The 20,048-nt window shown below is 41.7% G+C and overlaps 1 protein-coding gene across 11 annotated transcripts in view; it reads left to right on the forward strand.

The window, feature by feature from the left end:
- KCNIP1 (potassium voltage-gated channel interacting protein 1) overlaps positions 1–20,048 on the forward strand; it is a 564,777-nt gene that overhangs the window by 492,592 nt on the left and 52,137 nt on the right. Inside the window, exon 1 of one of the 11 annotated variants that reach the window (XM_083719852.1) lies at positions 6,486–6,870. The exons of the other annotated variants lie outside the window; for them this stretch is intronic. Within the exon in view, the coding sequence (XP_083575978.1) occupies positions 6,762–6,870 (109 nt within the window). The 5' untranslated portion in view covers positions 6,486–6,761. Of the gene's footprint in view, positions 1–6,485; positions 6,871–20,048 lie in introns of those variants that run through there. 11 annotated transcript variants of the gene reach the window in all.

Consider the following 20,048-nt stretch of genomic DNA (forward strand, 5'->3'; position numbering starts at 1 on the left):
TTATTATTATTATTATATATATATATATATATATATATATATATATATGCTTTCGTAGATTTTCACGGGTACAGGAATGCAGGTTTTGGTGTCCTCGGGTGTCTTCCCGTGTAAAAGTTGGGGTGTCTAGGCGACGTTTCGACGAGGTCTCACTCGTCATCTTCAGGCTGGTGCTTTCGGCTTCTTGTTACTGGAACAGAGCGGGATCTCAATGTTTGAGTTCCTATAAATACTGTAGAGGGGGTGTGGTGTCTAGCCTCCAATGTTCTGGGCAGAGAGGAAGTTCCCAGGCTAGTGTGCCTTTTCTTCTTTTGTTCCTTAATTACTTGAGAGATACCTTGAGTGATTTCTTGAGTGATATCCTGAGTACCACTTAGGTGGGTCATTAGGTGTGGATTAGTTGCTAAAGTCTTTGTGTCTTGACCTCTTGAACTTTGTGAAGAGTTTTCCTGAGAAGATGGCTGTATTGCACTTAGTTGTGCTTTGGCTTGGCTTCGTGTATAGGGGCGAGCTGTGGTTTTGTGGCTTGTGTCAGCCAGATCTGTGTAGGGATTGCAGGGGGGTGCAGCATCCGGAGGTGCCACCATGGACTGGCTACTGGATGGTGTCAGTAATTCATCTGTGGAGAGGGTCTGGGTTTGGGTCTGGTGTGGTTGATTGGTGTTGGCGTTCTGTGTGCCTCTGGATCTGGTGTCAGTTTTTGTGGGGAGGGCTAATTTCCAGATGTCTGGCAAGCGGGATGTGTCGTCACGCTTGTTCATGTTGTGAGGGTATTTCTCTATCTCGATGGCTTCCATGATTATTCTCTTGTGGTGATGTTCCGTGTTAAAGAGCAATTTGGAATCTGCAAAATTAATTTCGTGTCCTGTTTCTTTCATGTGTTGGAAAAGAGAGGAAGTTTTTTCTTCTTTTTTGACGGCATTCTTGTGTTCTGCGATACGTGCATTTATTCGTCTGTTTGTTTGTCCAATGTACATGGCTGGGCAGACTTTGCAGGGTATTTCATAGATCCCTTGGTTTTCCAACTGGATTTTATCCTTGGGGTTTCTGAGGATATTGGCTATTTTTTGGTTGGTGCAAAAGGCTGTTTTGATATTGTGTTTATGGAGGATTTTGCTAATTTTATCTGTAGTGCCCTTGATATAAGGAAGGAGGGCCATGCCATTGTTTTCTTCTGTGTCTTGGTTTTTGGGGGGTGTTTCCTTTTGGATTAGCTTCGTAATCCTGTTTTGCTGGTATCCATTGGCAATTAACACATTTGAGAGATTCTGTAACTCAGTTGTCAAGTGGTCTTTGTCAGCCAGGCGTTTGGTTCTGGAGATGAGAGTCTTGGCTACGGAGTTTATTTGTGCAGGGTGGTGGTGTGATTGTGCATGTAAGTAGCGGTTGGTGTGTGTTTTTTTCCGGTAGATAGTGTGTCCTAGGGAGCCATCAGGTTTTTTGTAGATTAGGACGTCAAGGAAGGGAAGTTGGTTGTTGGCTTCTATTTCCATAGTGAATTGTATTTTGGGGTGTAAGTTGTTGAGATGTGTGAGGAAGCTATCCAGTTTTTCCTTCCCGTGTGGCCAAATTACAAAGGTGTCGTCAACATATCTGAGCCAAAGTTTGGGTTTGTGTTCTGACTTGTCTAAAGCATTGGTTTCAAAGTGTTCCATGTACAGGTTTGCGATGACCGGTGAGAGGGGTGATCCCATAGGTGCTCCTTCTATCTGTTTGTATCTTTGTCCATTGTGGATGAAGTACGTGTTGGTTAGGCAGTGGTTGGTCAGGTCCAAGATGTATTCGGGGGGATTGTATTGTGAGACCTCACATAAGACAGACACACACACCAACAAACTCCACAAACTAGAGAAACGCCAGAAGCCCGGCCACCCTCCACAGCAACCCATGAAACAAACAGTACATAACATATCAGACAGGATCCTCACCACAACTGAAACCAAAGTACTCTCCAAAGGTTTCAACTTTGCAGTCGCCCCGAGACGCATCCCCACGGAAAACATCATATGCGGAGTCGAAGCTAGCCTAACCAAATTCAACCCAGATGAAGCCAATAAAATCAGACTTGAAGTCACCAACATCCTCTGCTCCAGCAAACCACCCAGAAGCAATTTACACAAAGAAGAACAGAAAGCACTCACCAACCTGAGGAAAGACAACAACATAATCATTCTCCCAGCAGACAAAGGTAATGCCACAGTGGTGATGAACACATCGGACTACCAAGCAAAACTATCAAAGCTACTCCAAGATCCTGCCTACAAACCTATAAAAACAGATCCCACCACCTATCTGGAAAAAACCACCAAATCCAAAATAAAAGCCTCTCCTATCAGTGAAGAAATCCAGCTAAGAATCATCCCCAGAGAAAAATCATCCAGATGCCCCAAACTCTACGGCCTCCCCAAGATACACAAAGAAGGAACACCACTCAGACCAATAGTCAGCTCCATAGGCTCACCTCTACAAAATCTCGCTAAATTTCTCGCCAAGCAACTCCAGCCCTATGCAGAATCCATCTCTTCACACGTACCAAACTCCTTCCAGTTCATAGAAACAATAAAGAAGCAAAACCTACATCCTAATGACCTACTTGTGAGCTTCGATGTTGTATCTCTCTTCACACAAGTGCCCATTAATGAAGCCTTGACAGCTATTCAAAACAAATACAATCCCCCCGAATACATCTTGGACCTGACCAACCACTGCCTAACCAACACGTACTTCATCCACAATGGACAAAGATACAAACAGATAGAAGGAGCACCTATGGGATCACCCCTCTCACCGGTCATCGCAAACCTGTACATGGAACACTTTGAAACCAATGCTTTAGACAAGTCAGAACACAAACCCAAACTTTGGCTCAGATATGTTGACGACACCTTTGTAATTTGGCCACACGGGAAGGAAAAACTGGATAGCTTCCTCACACATCTCAACAACTTACACCCCAAAATACAATTCACTATGGAAATAGAAGCCAACAACCAACTTCCCTTCCTTGACGTCCTAATCTACAAAAAACCTGATGGCTCCCTAGGACACACTATCTACCGGAAAAAAACACACACCAACCGCTACTTACATGCACAATCACACCACCACCCTGCACAAATAAACTCCGTAGCCAAGACTCTCATCTCCAGAACCAAACGCCTGGCTGACAAAGACCACTTGACAACTGAGTTACAGAATCTCTCAAATGTGTTAATTGCCAATGGATACCAGCAAAACAGGATTACGAAGCTAATCCAAAAGGAAACACCCCCCAAAAACCAAGACACAGAAGAAAACAATGGCATGGCCCTCCTTCCTTATATCAAGGGCACTACAGATAAAATTAGCAAAATCCTCCATAAACACAACATCAAAACAGCCTTTTGCACCAACCAAAAAATAGCCAATATCCTCAGAAACCCCAAGGATAAAATCCAGTTGGAAAACCAAGGGATCTATGAAATACCCTGCAAAGTCTGCCCAGCCACGTACATTGGACAAACAAACAGACGAATAAATGCACGTATCGCAGAACACAAGAATGCCGTCAAAAAAGAAGAAAAAACTTCCTCTCTTTTCCAACACATGAAAGAAACAGGACACGAAATTAATTTTGCAGATTCCAAATTGCTCTTTAACACGGAACATCACCACAAGAGAATAATCATGGAAGCCATCGAGATAGAGAAACACCCTCACAACATGAACAAGCGTGACGACACATCCCGCTTGCCAGACATCTGGAAATTAGCCCTCCCCACAAAAACTGACACCAGATCCAGAGGCACACAGAACGCCAACACCAATCAACCACACCAGACCCAAACCCAGACCCTCTCCACAGATGAATTACTGACACCATCCAGTAGCCAGTCCATGGTGGCACCTCCGGATGCTGCACCCCCCTGCAATCCCTACACAGATCTGGCTGACACAAGCCACAAAACCACAGCTCGCCCCTATACACGAAGCCAAGCCAAAGCACAACTAAGTGCAATACAGCCATCTTCTCAGGAAAACTCTTCACAAAGTTCAAGAGGTCAAGACACAAAGACTTTAGCAACTAATCCACACCTAATGACCCACCTAAGTGGTACTCAGGATATCACTCAAGAAATCACTCAAGGTATCTCTCAAGTAATTAAGGAACAAAAGAAGAAAAGGCACACTAGCCTGGGAACTTCCTCTCTGCCCAGAACATTGGAGGCTAGACACCACACCCCCTCTACAGTATTTATAGGAACTCAAACATTGAGATCCCACTCTGTTCCAGTAACAAGAAGCCGAAAGCACCAGCCTGAAGATGACGAGTGAGACCTCGTCGAAACGTCGCCTAGACACCCCAACTTTTACACGGGAAGACACCCGAGGACACCAAAACCTGCATATATATATATATATATATATATATATATATATATATATTACTGACGCATGTGATTTCAGAATTCCACATGGCCATCTCTTACATGTGTAAAGAGACCTGATGTCCTCCAACTATTTTTCATTCTAATACCCATCAGCCCTAGTCAGCATTGCTAGAGTTCGGGAATGATGGGAAATAGAGAAAGCCACATTACATGAGAGCTTAGTTGTGTGAAATAGTGTCTCTATATCGTCTTAGAAATATTTTTCTCTTCACAATACTCTTTATTATTCACCACCAAAAGTTTCTTTCAGTGTACAAGGTCCTTTGTAATTCATACCTCATTTATCACTGCAGTAACACTGTGAAGTAGTTACTAGTTTTCTGCACGTGGACATAGTTTGAGTAAAGCAGCCTTCTCCAACTCATACCTTCCAGACGTTTTGGACAGCTTCCATAATCCCTGACTGGAGGGAACCAGGTTGGTGAAGGCTGGTTAAAGTGAGCATGCCCCTAAAAGCGGGGTGGGGGCAGAATGTCAACACCAGTTGTGGCTCTATAGTGTGTCCTATATGTTTACAGAAGTACAGTGGTACCTCTAGTTACGAACTTAATTCGTTCCGGAGGTCCATTCTTAACCTGAAACTGTCCTTAACTAGAGGCGTGCTTTTGCTAATGGGGCCTCTTCCTGCCTCTGCGCTGCTGGCATACGATTTCCGTTCTCATCCTGCGGCAAAATTCTCAACTTGAGGTAACTCTTCCAGGTTAGTGGAGTTTGTAACCTGAAGCGTTTGTAACCGGAGGCATTTTTAACTCGAGGTACCACTGTACATATTCCCTTCAGAAATTACTAGTCTCTTCCATATGATATTCAGGGAGCATCTTTTTAAAAATTAAAGTTAAGAAAAGACTGTCTGCCTGGTAAAATATGAAACGGACCTAAGGACCAAAGTACATCTGACAAATCGTTGCATTAAAAAAAACAAAAACCTGAAGCATTCCTAGAGGACACTAAAAGTTTAAGTAAAGCAGTGAGATGGAAGATCACCTGCTTAACCCATTTCCCTCCACCTGCTTATGCACCTCTAGCTACTTTTATATCTAAGCATGCTGGGGTGGGGGGCAGGGCGAGAAAGCAATAACCAGATTTCCCCTATATCAGGAGAAATGCAGTCTGGCTGCAGTTTTGAGCAGAAAAACAGCTAGTGAAAACCAAACTTTCTTCCTCTCAAACTGCTAGCCCCTTCTAAGAAGTCAGGAGAAAGAGAAACAGGAGTGTGTTGCATCTAGTTTGAACACTAGGTTTAGTGACTGAACATTTGAATCTGGGTCTCACATCTTAAGTACAAGATGCTATCACTGTATGCAATGGTGGCTACAGTGGTACCTCAGGTTATGAACTTAATTCGTTCTGGAGGTCCGTTCTTAACCCGAAACTGTTCTTAACCTGAGGTGCACGTTTGCTAATGGGGCCTTCCGCTGCCGCTGCGCGATTTCCATTCTCATCCTGGGGCAAAGCTCACAACTCGGAGCAACTACTTCCGGGTTAGCGGAGTTTGTAACCCAAAGCATTTGTAACCTGAAGAGTTTGTAACCTGAGGTACCACTGTATATGAAACTTTGGCTCTTCCTGGCCTTGAAATTTCATGGATACGCATAATCTAAATCAGTCTTTTACTGTAGAGCTGCTAGCCCATTCTCAGGTCTCTTATACAGAAGACAATGGCTAACCACAAAAAGTAAATATAGTGTTTCCTTTTGAATAGATTAGGATAGAGGACCTGTAGTCCCACTTACAGATTGGACATGCTGAGCAATTCTTGGAGGAAGCCTTGATGATTAGAAAACAAAGATCATAATGTGGGGAAAGAGCGAAATTAAGATCCTTTATCATTTCCTTCAGTATCTACCCCCCCCCCTTATTGTACAAACCAACAAAAGCAATCAGAAGAAGCATCATTTGGCTGGAGTTGATCAAACGATCCCAAGTGCAAGATAAGTGACCCACAGATGCTGCTGCTGAGGTTAGCAACATGGTGTTAAGTTGTAAATGAGGGGGATAAACTGTAGAGACAATTGCCCTCAAGAGAGAGAAGGATGGGGGGGGGTGGAGAAACTAAATCATACATTACTGTTAAAATGTAGAAAAGAGCAGGACTGCGAGAGTGTGGGGTGGGGAAAGGCGGAGGAACAGGAAACACAGGAAAAGGGAAAGAGTGAGAATCACACTCACGCACAAGGAGAGACGGAGAGAACGAAAGAGAGAAAATGAGCCATGCACTTACCCAGCAGCAGGAAGAAAAGCTTCAAACAGCTGAATTTCCCCCTGCTTTCAATCCCTGCCTGCTGTTTTGCTAGCACGCCGGAGGCTACTATCTGTGTGTTATCTTAAAGGATGTGGAGCAAAGGCGAGTCTGAAGGGCTCCAGACTTTAGGAATTGTGGTGGTGATTTGCTCCTCTCTGAAACTTTTGCACTACCTTGGACTAATTGACTTGTCAGATGGTAAGAGACCCTGCAAAGTTCTACCAGCTTGTATACTTTTATGTATTTTTTTAAAAAAAGAACTATAGTAGCAATCTGAAAGAAATCATAATTTAAAGCACCTTTCTCCTTTATAACTACGTACTGCTTTTTCTCTCCTGCTTGATTCAGCAGTGTGGAAATTTTGCTTTGTTTTGCTGCTAGCTTCCGGAATTCCACTTGAGGGGTATTTTTACATTTTGTTCTTGAATTACAAAGCTAGTCTCCTCCTGTAAATACTGTTTTGCCATAAATGTAGTTCCTGTTTGGTGGAATATGCCTCTCTTGGGATAACTGGAAATAGTCTCATTCTTAAAACTGTTGGGTTTACTCAATGCTTGCTGGACGGAAGTAGTTGCTGCATAACTGCTTGAACCTAACCACATTTACTCGTAAGTAAGCCCCAGTCAGTGCAGTAGTGCCCTATTAAAGTGCACAAGTGAAATCCTTATTGGTGTATTTAGATACAAACTTAATTTAGAAGCTTTAAAAAGCAAGTGATAAATGGAAAAATAGAAACTATACTCCATAAACTAAGATTTCTTTCATTTTGTTTGAAAAAGATTAGAGTTTGGTTTGATATTATCTGGCAATAGGAAAACAGTTCTATTCTACATATTTAAAGGAAGTTTAGCAGCCAAGACATTGTATTTCAGGACGTTGTCATAAAATTCATTAAAAAGCTGATAATTTCTTGAATCAATTGCTTGACATGTAAAATGTAAAAATAAGGTGAATAAGCTATCCCTCCCAGAGTTTACAAAGTCCTTTTGACATACTGATGAATAAATATGGTCATTTTACCTTAGCCAGAACCTGTTTGAAATGAAGTCTGCACTAAAGGCAGTGCTTTCACCACTATGAGGTTTACTAATAATGTATAAAGCAAGAATCAAATAGGAAATGAATGTTTGAGATATATACAAACATATTGGCTGAGGCTGCAATCCTACACATGCTTACTTGGGAGTAACCCCAGTAAACTGATTGGGACTCTGCACTGTTTCAAGTTTTGTCCCTTTTGTTGCTCTAGAACACTGACAGCAGCACTTAAATTAAATCTATTCTGATATTGGGCTCCTTGCAGGTAAAAAGTTGCCATTGGTGACGAGAAATTAAAATGTCAGCCAATGTTCTATAGATTTTTTTACAATTATTACATAGCTATATTGCTGATTACATATCATCTGAGTCTTCCCATTTTAAGCATGACTATAGGTCAATTTACCCTGATATGAAATGAAATCCAATCCAATGAGATGTCTTCCCAAAAAAGCACCCCAGCACCATCAAGTAACCATCAAGGTAGATGGTATCAAGAAAGGGACTCACCTCAGTGTACTATGGAGGAAAGGGAAGCAGTATGAAATTCTGTAGCAGCTTGCATTTGCAGTGCCATCCATGTGAGTGCAAGAATTCTTTTCTGCTTGCTCTTCGCTGTAATTCCGACTGTGAACTTCTGCTGTTTTCAAGAAGATAAATCACTTGTTTTGTATGAGCAACACGGTCCTAGAGAAATCGAATTGCTATAATCAATTTGTAGTGGAAGCTCTAGCATCGTACAACATCAGACCTTTATAAAGTGTACTCAAGACTATAATAGTGTTTTAAAACCATTTACTGGGCTGCTGTCATTATAAAATCCTGGATGAGATGAACATTTGGCACAAGTTTTTGTTTTGTTTTAGCTAACCTATCACACAGTGGCAGCATTCAACTTCATTCAAGTACTGCAATGTTATCTGTATTAAATCTTTGCAGTAAGCAGTGCATGCTAATCCAGCTTCTCTCTGTGCTAATGGACTGCATCTCTTCTGCAGCTTTGGTTGTTAATTGCTAGTGCCTTTTGGGCTGTAAAACTATCCTCCTAGGACATGGCAGCTTGTTGTGTAAAATGCTGCTAAATAGCTTTAAAGTTCTGAATTTATTTCCCCTTGGGCCCATCAAAACCCCCAACTGAAGGAACTCAGATCCATGTCAATTACTCAAAACCGCACTTACCATCTCCTGAAATAACCTTGCTTGCTATGATGTCACATGAGAAAGGAAATTAATCCTCTAGGCTTTGAGAGTCTTCTAGGTATGACCACCAGCTCTTTCTTTGACCTCCTTGGGGGTGTGTGATTCTGATGGGGAACAGGTGGCAAACTGTACAAAAAATAAAGTTGGTTGTGTGTGGTTACTGTGGGCTTAATCATAAAGAGGAATGCCACTCTCATATGTTTCCCTTGTGGATATGACTAATTCTGAAGGGCCAAGTTAAATGCAACACCATACATAAAATCAGCAGTGGCATAAAATATTCTGCAACTGTAAACAGCAGTAAATCTAGTGTCAATGAGCAATCCAATGAACGACCCAACTGGCACCTTGGTGGAGGGGCTTTACTGATTTACTGCTCCAGGATAGGACCCACACCTCTGTTATTTTCACTGATAAAGTTGTAAGTTAAACTTGATGGAAGCTTTCCTTCCAGTACAAATAGCAGATGCAGGCTTCCCAATTTGGATTGGAACCATAAAGCATTCAAGCCCCTCTCTCTCCCACCCACAACCTCAGTCTGGATTGGGGAGGTGGGCTGTAGTTGCTATTTACACTTTAAAAACCACTCATGCAATTCCTGTTTGTGTGACTATTGCACAACTTAGTGCTGTTGGATAGTTGTTGGCATCTGTCTGTCTCAGGAGACAATGGAGGAGGGCACCTTTGGGGTTAAAGTCAAACTTTTGGAAGGTTACAGCACCTACTGTGGCTGTAGAGACCAACATGGGAGATATGGCAGATGGAGTCCAGTTGTGCTACTGCTGATGCACTTTGATGTTTCTACTCTCTGCGCTTCTCCCAGCAGTCCTCTTCTGGTCACTGCTATGGAAGCACGACCTGACTGTCTCCAGGCTCTGTAGTCATCTGCAAGAGATTCCCATATGGCGGGGTTGATGTTGCCAGCCTTCGTGTCACATTTGAAGAAATCATTGTAACGCAAAGTTGTTCTGTCAATGGGTCTGGTGCCTGAAGCCAGCTCCCTGTAGAGTAAGTGTGGCCCTACAAAATCCAACCAATCCAATAACATGCATATTGTTCCTTGTAATGTAGCAGTAAGATGAGACTAACAGAAAAATAGAAAGTACACATCAAGTGTGCTAGATTCACCAGATGGTTTGTACAACATTTAAAAACTAAGACTTATAATGATAAAAGCAACCTTGTATTAGAAAGGTTATCATTGTAAAGCAATTTTAGATATACGTTATGTGGATAAAGGGAGTTGTATTTCAACAACATCTGGAAGACAGTAGGTTCTCCGCCCCTGCTGTAGAAAAACCAACCTGAGAAAGGATAAGCATGGCTTCTACACTCTCTTGCCAACCTTTTAAGAAATTCCTTAGGCAAATTGGCTTAGTTTTTTTAATTGTTTTTATTAAAGATTTTCTTGGGTTACAAAAGTACATACAGAATTTCTGCTTTCAATTATTGGATCCTTTCTACAGATCAGTTACGTTTGATGTGAGACACTAATGTTATAGACAGCATAAGTTTGGGGGAGAAAAGAGGTGGTGAGAGAGAGCAAGGAAAATAGAAGGGGGATAGTAAACTTTGAATTTGTGTTTTAAATTTTTGTTTTGTTTTAAATGAATCTGCTGGTTTTTTTTGTTTTTTGCTGTATTTTGCTGCTTATAATGCACATCACCTTGAGGCAATCGTGGAGAAGGTGATTAATAATAATAATAATAATATCATGCAAATTGCAATGGTTGTTAATAATGACAAGCAGGATCTGCAATGAAGTGCTGCTGTGTCCCTTCAACCGCTAGGGTGTTTCTATCTTCAGAAAACCTGAAACAGGAGCTTTATAGTGCTGTTCAGGCCTCTTGCAAGGTGATTTTCTGGAATGGAAAGGACACCCCAACCCTAATTTTCCCCACCCCCACCAAGATACTTACTAGAAGCAATTTAAATCCCCCTCCTCCACCGCCCTCCATTTTTCTTTTGTTTTCCTTTTTTTGGTTTTGTTTTAGTTGGTACAGGTAGATTCCAAACATCCAGTGTCTCCAATTGCTCTCAGTCATAGACTTGATTGACAGAAACACACAGTCCACCTGACTTCTAGATTCTTTGCTCCCCTGGCTCACTGGAATTTCAACTGCCATCAACATTCTGTAAACTCACTGTTTCCTGTGAGGTAGCTTTTCAGTTTTCATGTAGGTTTTCTGAACAGCCGTAGCTCAGTGGTAGAGAATCTGCCTTGCTTGCAGAAGGCTCCAGCTTCAATGCCTGGCATCTCAAGGTAGGGATACAAGAGACCCATTGTCTAAAACCCTGGACAACCACAGCCAATCAGTGTAGGCAATACTAAGCTAGATGGACCAATGGTTTGACTTGGTATAAAGCAGGCTCCTATGCTCCCACGTGTCTTTTAATTTTCCAACTTACATATTTTGCATATCTAGGGCATCTTCTGAGTATACAGAAACAACTAGCTTATTTTTGGTGTGGTACCATTTCACTCCAGAATGCTAGACACTAAACCACCAGAGTTTGCTCTTACAGAGAATGATAACTAAATGAACTTTCATCTTTCAAAGGCAGAATATAAGAGATTTGCAAGATGCTGAAGATAAACAAGGAATGATCTTCACCTTTATACTCTGCCTGTGTGGTCACAGACCCTGTGCAATAAGATCCATAACACTCACATTCACAATCACACAGTACTCACAATCACAACATACATATTACTGAGGAGAAGAATACCGCACTTTGCTTAGAAGCTGAAATATCTCAGCAATACAAGTTCTAGCTTGAGTTGAGTAAAGATGGCTGGATCCCTGAACAAAACGAGTGTGCTTATTCTGCTATAAGGCATCACACGGAGAGCTTCCCTTCCCCAATCTTAATTAATGATTGATCTAATGAACTTTTTTCTGAACATGTTCCCTTTTGATGTGATATTTCAAAGGACTTTCTGGGTGTGGTAAGTGCATGTGGGAGTGTGTTCAGAAGAAATGTTGATTATGCAAAATGAAAAGGTAAGGAGAAGTCACCTTGTGGAGGCTTCAAAATCAATATGAGAATTGTGCCTCTGTCCTGCTGACACAAGAAATTCAGTTTTACTGAATTGTAGATTGGGCTGCTATTGATTTAAAATAGCAAACTGACAGTCAGAGACATTCAGACCAAAAAATGCATAATTAGACAATCCATTTTATTTTATTGTTCCTCTGAACAGCTCTGCCTGATGAAGGCCCTCCCTGTTGAGATTGAAAAGCCTGCAATTCTAAAGAAATATAAATGATCTCTAATCAAATATAACACTTTATAGCATTCTATATACCATCCTATTGAGCTAAAATGGAATAGCTGTGACCATTAATGTAATGGTGAAGGCTTATAGAATCAAGAATAATTTACTTTTTCATTCTATCCCAGTCTATCATTCTACTCAGTCCCCATTGAAGAAGTCTACGAACTTCCCGGATTTGAAGATCTAAGATACATGAACAGAGACTCCCTCTTCTGAATATCTGCCTTTTGAAACCATTTGTAGTAGAAGATAACCCAGGAACTCAAACACTTTTAAAGTCTGTTTGACCAAAGGTGATAATAGCATGGTAGAAGTATTCGGTGAACACCAAAGGAAGCCAAATTTGATTGGCTAAATAGCATAAAGACATAATTGCTTCACTGTAGGATCTCTTATTGGATGGGGTTGTTTATGTGACTATTCCCAAGAAAAGAAGACCTAATAATTGTAAGGAAAAAATAGTACCAAACCAAGATCAGATCAAGGAACATGAAAAGAAAGGATTGAAAAAAGGTGAGCATTCAAGTCTCTTATAATCTATTGCATCTCTTCTTCCATAATCTTACCCTTTTTCATAAGCAGGATATAATTTTTCTCTTCTTGGTTCATATGAAGCCATAAAATATTTTTGTCAGCAGACAAGATAAAATAGACCGCACTTTAAAGCCATGAGATTTCTGCAGAAAATGAGGATTAAATTCCAAAATGGTGTTTTATCCACCTGAGTATGTATTTGCACTTCTGTAGCATCATGGTTTTTCCATCAAAGACACCATCTTCTTACATTTCTGTACACATCTACAATCCCCTCCCCATTTCAGTCAAAATGAATGAAGGAGGTTAATGATCCTCTTAGTGTGCAATTCTTTAGCTCCCGAGAGGGCATTCCAGGAGTCACAGGACAGATTGGATATCTCTTTCAAATATCAGACAAAGCTCAGAAGTTGAAGAGGGAGATTCAATGTCAGATTTTCCTACCCTGCCACCATCAAGGGCTCTGACGCCCTCGTCCAACATCAGTAAGGCCAAAAAAGATGTCAGGTGCAGTTCATGAACCAGAAAGCAGCTTGGAACTGAAGGATCCAGAGCCATCCTGGTACCTTGACAAATCCCCAAGCTGGGGAGGAGGAATTTACACTTCTCAACATGCTTCTCAGCATGTCCAAATTGCTTCCTTTCATTGAAAACTTTTTTTTTTACAACCCCCCTCCCTAAACTACAAAAGCAGACGGAGCAACACAGTACCCATTACTCAAGCTCAGCAGGACTTTGGCTCTGGCAGTTGATGAATTGCCTTTGGTTCTTCTCCCCACTTTAGGATTTCAGCCTTAGTGAGAGCAAAGATCCTCTTACTGGGTCTCTCTCTTATTTAACTGGCATCTAGGAAATGAGTGAATCATTCAGAGCTCTGTACCTGGAGAAAGGAGCATGAGCCCCTTTCATCTATCGAGGATATGTCTGGGCTCTGCTAGATCTGCTTTATGAGCTTGGCTCTTGTTCTGCTTTCTTACTGAGCCCCCATCAATCACTGGGATAGCTTTACGGTGCTGATGCATTTCATTTCTCCTAAATATAGAGTGACCTGGTTCGAATATGATGTGCATTCTTGGATAGTTGTCAGCATTGATTAAATAATGCCACAACAACAAAGGTCTCCTATTCTTATATGGGTGTCTTCAAGTTTTACTTTTTGAAAAGCAAGAGATTCAAACATTCATTTTTATCTCCAAGTCTGTTGCTTTGGTAAAGGACGTGTTCTCCAGAAAAAGAAATAATATAGAGATCACCAGAGAATTTTTAGGTCTGGATTTTCCATGTTCAGAAAGAAAGAAACAGCTTCTGAGGCTTAGGTAATAGGAATAGGTGTAGAGGAGAATTTCATTCAGTTGGCTTTTTAAAGCGAATCAGCCTAATCCACAGTTCACGGAACACCATTGGACTGCTTTTTTCTCTGATTTTGTGTTGTTTTGTTTGTGTGATATAGTCTTGGCTAATGTGTACAAAAGTGTACAGAAATGTGTATTCCATGAAAGGCATATTTTAGGAAAAATGCATAGAAAAGTCTCCTAAAGGTGTATTTTTGAAGGGGAAATGGCTGTTTTAGGGGACAGTGTACATATTAGAGATTTTTGAATAATAAAAAAAAAACAGGAAATGGAACTGACATGATTAAATGCATGCAGAAATGACATGGAATGGAAATAGGCTGACCCATCCATGTCTACATGGGAGTCTGCATTTCACTGACTCAAACCATTGGTGCATCTAGTTCAGTGTTGTCTCCATATACTGGAAGCAGCTCTCTGTCCTTTCAGACAAAGGGTTCTTTTCCAGCTCTGTCTGAAGATGCCAAGGATTGGACCTGGAATCTCTTGCATACAAGTCATATGCTCTACCACTGAGTTGTAGTCCTCCCCTGGTTAATTTGAGTTCAAGCTCATTTGACTGGCTAGTCCCACTGTACAAGTGGAAATCCTTGCACTGATGGGACACATTAGTTTGAAACTACACACTGTCTATGATCCAAAGATCCCTGTGTGCAAACAGAGAGTCCATTGGTGGGTGCACCAGAGCTTTTCAGGTTCCAGTTCCTTCTGCAACTCTGTTGAACCTTCCCTGCCAACTTGCTCCTGGACGTTTGGAGTGACTCTCCAGAGAAGAGTGTGATAGGTGTGTTTCCAGGGGGAAATCACTGACACAGGCACACACACCACTAAGCTTTTGCACCGGAACCTTTAGATTCAAGTTACTATGTTCAAATGAATATATACTACGTATAGTATAGAACTATATGTAGAGAAAATTTAATATGTATTGGGGTCAAGTCACCACAAGTTGTCCACACACAGCTGGGTTTATGAATGGATTATGGATGGGGCTTTAACTTAATTGTAAATCTTAACACAGCTCATTTAGACATTAAGGATAGAAGCAAACAATGATTTTATTGTGTTTACATAAGGAATGAATCTCACAAATGTACTGACAGTTTACAAAAGATGTTATAGTTTGTCCAGGTTAAATTTTCAGATATATATATATATATTTGGATTTCATTTTCAATGAAAACATTTTTAATTAAACTAGATATTTCTCCAATATTAATGAAACTTAAACTTTAGTTATAATGCAAGTAAGTTGTAACTTAGTTTAAACTCTGGGCTATTGAACAGTAGATCACTGAACTTTCCTCCCTTCCAGGAGTCAAGTTTGCTGATTCATTTGTGGAGATGGTTATTGATCAGCAGCCAGAATACCCTGCTTTTCTTCATTGCCAAGACACTTTTTTGCCCAGAAACAGGGCTGGCTCAAGACATTTTGCTGCCTGAGGCACAACAGCAAATGCCATCTCCACTTCCCTCCCCACCCCGCAAAAAAGGCAAGGTGCATGTTGTCCAAGGTTGACTGATTAATTTTGACCTCTGAGGCAGAAAATCCTATAAGCATCTATATACAACAACAACAAATTAAATAACTAACATTTTGCTGCCATTTCTGCCTGAGGCAGCTGCCTCACTCTGCCTCATGGTAGGGCCAGCCTTTCAATATGTTTGTTTTCAATCATCCTCTCATTTTCTAATTATCCAGAGGTTTTTCTTACTGATGATATCTTACTGATTAACAGAGAATAGTCTAAAGGCCCATGGCACATTTCTACTGATTTAACCAAGCACATTTGGCCATGTAAACTGATTATATGAGCAACTGCCTGTAAAAGCTGCTCTGAGCTCCTTGTGGGAAAAGCAGGAAATAAGTCTAGTAAATAAATGTGAACAGACAGTGTTCAGTAAGTGCCTGTGAAAAATTGGCAGGCCTCTGCACACACTTGGGCATTTGCTACTTCCCATTCAGTAGTTTTGCATTTTGCATGCTCTTCTTGATTTTCCTAGCCTATTCACTTCCCCTGGTGCTCAAACCATCAATTCAGATTAGCTGCTGGCAGCTCCTGATGGCATAGGCAGGCTTTCCTTTCTGCATTAGCTATAATAAGGTGAGCTACAGGATGATGGTGTGGATTAGTTGCAGAATCCCAAGCCTGGGATGTGATTTGGTCATTTCTAGTATTTATTTTTCAGTTAATTTAAAGCAGCCTTTTGGAGGGCACTTATTGCACACTGGTATTATTCACATATTGCATATTGGTATTTTCTCGGTCTGTTTATGTCCACTTCTGAAATGCTGTCCTCTGGTGTTCAGTTTATTGAAAGTCTTAACAGCTGGCCTTGGAGTCATTAACGTCTAGTTATGAACATGCTGCACAGAAAATGGTAGCTTTGTGTTATGCTTTTATGTGGTTCCAAAGCACACTGCTGTTAAAGTGGCTATTAAGAAATGCTATGTTAACGGCAAACAAAATGCAAAAGCTATACCCCTGCAGTTTCTACCAGTTGCTTACCTTGCTGTGTTGTCTGTTTCAATATATAGTTGAGACAGTCGTGGTCAATTAAGTAACTAGCATTTTCTTAAGGGAGAGGAAAAATATTATTGCATCACTTCTATCATCCACTTCTATTTTATATAGTCCTGGCATATTAGAGAACATAGAGGTGATATGGTCCCTGTCTACTTTCAGTCTTGGTTTTGGTGTGGTAGCATGATAATGATGATGATTTATTAAATTTCTTACCCATGAGATCCCAGAGTGATCTGCACCAGGGAAGGAGAACCTCCAGTTATATGCCTATAATTCAGCCCAGTACGGATCCCAAATAGTTGTATAAGGCCATTTCCCCTAAACCACAGCCACCTGCGCACACCTGACACATGTGACATCACGTGTGGGTCAACTAAAGACCCAGCTACAAAGGAACATCTGGGAGCTTAAAGTGAGGTCCCAATTGTTCCTTTATAAGTGGGTCTTGCTGACAGTGCCAATCCGCTAATTGATGCAGACAGCGAGTCCCACCAAGCTGGGGTTCCCCTAATGTAGCAATGGGCTTCTCTGTCACCATGGCATTAGACATGTGCTGCTCAACAGGGTAATGTAAGCCAGTTTGCATGTTCCAAGTCTGCTATGCGAGGGCTTGGACGACACAATAGAGCAGCTTTGCTGACAGCCAGGTCCAACACCAAGGCTACTTCCTTGTGCCCAGTTCACTGAAGCATGCCTGGGCCTAGGCCATGGATGGGGAACCTGTGGTGTACCCTAACTCTCAACCATCTGGGACAGAAGGCAGTGGTTAGGGATGTGACCCAGCAAGCTAAATAAAGCCCCCACAAGTGTTGCAATCTCCCTAGGGGTTTTAATAAACCTCTTCCCTGGAATTGCTTTCAAACTCCTGACTGGTCCCAACATGCACCTGAGCTGGAGGGAGAGCTAAATGAATAAAAAATCGTGTAGGCCAACTCATTCTGGGAAATCATTTGTCCCCTTAATGCTTCTAAAAACTTTTCATCTCGTTCCAGTGTTTCTGGCCTAAGATTCTTTTTCCCACCCATCTTTTTCTTTTCTCCTTTTTTGTGATATGTCAAACAATTTTTGACACAATATTTCATTACAAGTTCTTTAATCCACTTCCCGCAAGCCAATTAGTTGAAGTAGTCTAATTGGTTTCTCATTAAATAAAAAAAGAGCTTCTTCTGCTAATAATTTATTCAGACTTGTAAATCCAAAGCTGCTTTTATGCTCTTTCCTGTCCTCCAAGGATATCATGATCCCATAGCTCTCTTAACAATGAATGCCTGTCATCATAAGGGGCTATCCAGCTATGTGGGCTAGAGCTCTCATTGATTAGCTTTGGGCCTCCTGGAATGGAATATGAGTCTCTATAGATTGCACGTGCACACACACACACACCACTCTGGCTCTTTACCTATTTCTTCTGTCAAGGATATATAAATCTGAACTTCTACTAGGAAAAACTTCACTTCCTGTAATAATCTCCTGGCTTCATTTTGAATAGGAATGGGACTGAGCAGTTGGAATTCACTTGGCCTATGATGGAAACGATCTCCCCTCAAGAATCTCAGTCAGAGCTGATGCCTGACAGCTACCAACATGTGAAGACTGCTTTCATTAAGGGATGAGAACCCCCCCCCCCCGAATTCTTGGATTGCAACTCCTATTATCTCTGTCTGTTGGCCTGTTAACTGAGGCTGATAGAAGTTGGAGTCCTACAATGTCTGAAGGGCCGCAGGTTCCTCTTACCTAAGTGCTCAGTGTCACTCTCTTGCTTTAGAGCAGGGATGGAGATCCTGCTGACCTATGGTCAGCTTCAGGCCAAGCTGATGGGAGCTCATCAACATTTGGTGGGCCATGGGCTCCCATCCCTGGCAGATTATTTCCCCTGGGAGCTGCTCCTGGGTCTGCAGACAATAAGGGTGAGGGAATGCTGTATGGATAATCCTGATTCAATATGAATGCAGTTGATTCCTATACTAGTTTTGAGTGTGGCTTTGTTTGGAGACACTCTTATAAGCCGCTTTGAGGGTTTACTGGGGCTGCAAAATGGAATCTTCAAAGTAAATAAACACATTCTCCTTTGTATTATATCTTCCATTGCTGTTCTGATTTTCCCACTGTTGCTACAGTCCTCAAGTCATTTGCTTCAAAGACCTCCCACTGAGGTCAGTGAGAGGTTAGTTTGGAATGAACAGTTAGAGGATTGTGACTCCACTACACCAGATTCTTCCCCTTGGCCAAAACTGTGCAAACTAGTATACGGAGACAGTAATCTGATATCTCATGCTGTTTTAACTTCTCGGTCTGGCTTTATTTCACATTTCAATAGCCGCAGGCTTTAATAGCCTATTGATTTCCACGGCACATATATGAAGGCCATGTTCTTGATCTCTTAATCTCTGAGGGATAAGCACTTTCTTACCATTACACTCAAAGTATTAGTAGTTAGAATTACTTCATTGCTGCATGGTATAACTATAATAATTTCCTGTCTGTATTAAACTTTAAAAATATACACATTGCTTTGCAGATCAAGTGCCCCTGCCTGGAGGCTGGTTTTGCATTCACTTTATAATCCCCAGCTGTGGATATATTCTCCTGCCAAGGATTTTGTGTGCTTGTGTGTATGTCTGTGTGCGTTGCAGATATGGCTATAAGGTAAAAGGTAAAGGTACCCCTGCCCGTACGGGCCAGTCTTGACAGACTCTGGGGTTGTGCGCCCATCTCACTTAAGAGGCCAGGGGCCAGCGCTGTCCGGAGACACTTCCGGGTCACGTGGCCAGCGTGACATCGCTGCTCTGGCGAGCCAGAGCCGCACACGGAAACGCCGTTTACCTTCCCGCTGGTAAGCGGTCCCTATTTATCTACTTGCACCCGGGGGTGCTTTCGAACTGCTAGGTTGGCAGGCAGATATGGCTATAGAGATTGATAATTGGCAACACTAGAAACCTACTTTGAAACTGATGTACCTACGTGAGGGACAAACCACACAACCAGAGCTTGTCACCTCTCACACCTGGCCGATGCACAACCAATAGCTGACACTGTGAGTGCATTTACACAGGTGGTTCCCCCTCCCCCCCCGGAAGCAAATAACACAGAAATGAGCATTAAACTTGTACCATATTCTGCTGTATTTCTGGAAATGGCCTTCACATTGTATGAAAGTTCAGATATAATGCAAAAATCAGAAGTTAGAGAAATGTCAGGAAAACAGAATAAACTGTCATGTGAATGCAGTCCGTATTACCCTCCAGGGCAGGAACTGGCAAAGCTAGAGGATTTCCTGCAAATCACCACTGTAGGCAACAGATACTGCTTCTAGGCTCTACCCTCAAATCAAAGTGAGCCTGGGCAGGCTGGGTCGTCCTCTTATATACCTGCTGAGATTGACAAGGCATCTGACCCTCACCTGAATCTCATAGCTCTGCTGTAGCTGCCTCTGATTAGTTATCA

Source organism: Podarcis gaigeae (genome assembly GCF_964106915.1).
Source record: "Podarcis gaigeae genome assembly, chromosome: 2".
Taxonomy (NCBI): domain Eukaryota; kingdom Metazoa; phylum Chordata; class Lepidosauria; order Squamata; family Lacertidae; genus Podarcis; species Podarcis gaigeae.